At 65.2% G+C, this 888-nt stretch overlaps 1 protein-coding gene across 1 annotated transcript in view; it reads left to right on the forward strand.

Moving 5' to 3' along the window:
* The first annotated feature begins 206 nt into the window (after positions 1 to 206).
* The window catches only part of EFCAB2 (EF-hand calcium binding domain 2), a 142,190-nt gene continuing 141,508 nt past the window's right edge, over positions 207 to 888 (forward strand). Inside the window, exons 1-2 of the mRNA XM_011955726.1 lie at positions 207 to 377; positions 659 to 773. Coding sequence (XP_011811116.1) covers positions 749 to 773 — 25 coding nt within the window. The 5' untranslated portion in view covers positions 207 to 377; positions 659 to 748. The remainder of the gene's footprint in view (positions 378 to 658; positions 774 to 888) is intronic.

The raw sequence follows: 888 nt of genomic DNA on the forward strand, positions 1-888 counted from the left end.
TGTTTGTGCCTATTTTGCGCATGTTTTTCTACAGCTATTCCTCTCCTCTAGTCATAATAGTCGAATGGCTCTGGTTTCCTCTTGCGCCCGGCCCAGTTTTTCCGTTTTAGCTTAGTTGTCATAGGCTGTGCTGCCGCTTTCTCTGGGAAAGGCCGGTGAGGACTGGACGGGAGAAACCGGGAGGGCAGGCGCGGCCGTTCTGCAGCAGCCGGGCCGATGGGAAGCGGGAGGAGGAGGAGGCTGGGCCGCGGGCTGGTTCTGTCACCCCCTCGGGAGCCCAGCTCTTCACCTAGCTCTCCGGCGCTTTTCAAAATCTGCAGTTCACAACAAAAATCGAGCAACGCCACGTCGCACAAACAGGACAGGAGGGGCGAGGGGTGTGTGCGCGCGCGTGCTGTCCCCAAATGGATGAGAAATAAGGGAAAGGAGGCGCTGGCGACCGTGTGATGAAGTAACACTGCTAGGCCCGGGACTAGTCGGGCTCCGGCCTCGGGTCTGGAGGGACAAGGTTGGGGGCCGGGTGGCAGACGCGGCTTCTGGTCTTCCCCCAGCGCGAGGGTCGTGGCGGGAAGCGGGGACGGGGCGCGCGCTCGGAGCCTTCTCCCCGCCCCGCCCCAGGGTCTTCCTCCCCTAGAATTCGGAGCGGCCCCTCCTCCAGGCCAGGCGCGCCGCGGGGCGCTGAGCAGGCCGGGACACCGCGGCCGAGGTTATCGTTAGGCATCTCCCAGGCGACCGGCTCCACAGCAAGATGGCGGACGAGAAAGACAGGGAAGGTAAGGTAGGGGCGACTGGGAGCCGCTGCCCTCGCCGCCCGCCGCGACACCGGGTCGCATGGGGAAGCGCCGGGTGGGGTGGGCCCTGGTCCATCTGGAGTCCCCACCCGCAGGG

The sequence above is a fragment of the Colobus angolensis genome, unplaced genomic scaffold (assembly GCF_000951035.1).
Source record: "Colobus angolensis palliatus isolate OR3802 unplaced genomic scaffold, Cang.pa_1.0 Scaffold40, whole genome shotgun sequence".
In the NCBI taxonomy this organism is placed as follows: Eukaryota; Metazoa; Chordata; class Mammalia; order Primates; family Cercopithecidae; genus Colobus; species Colobus angolensis.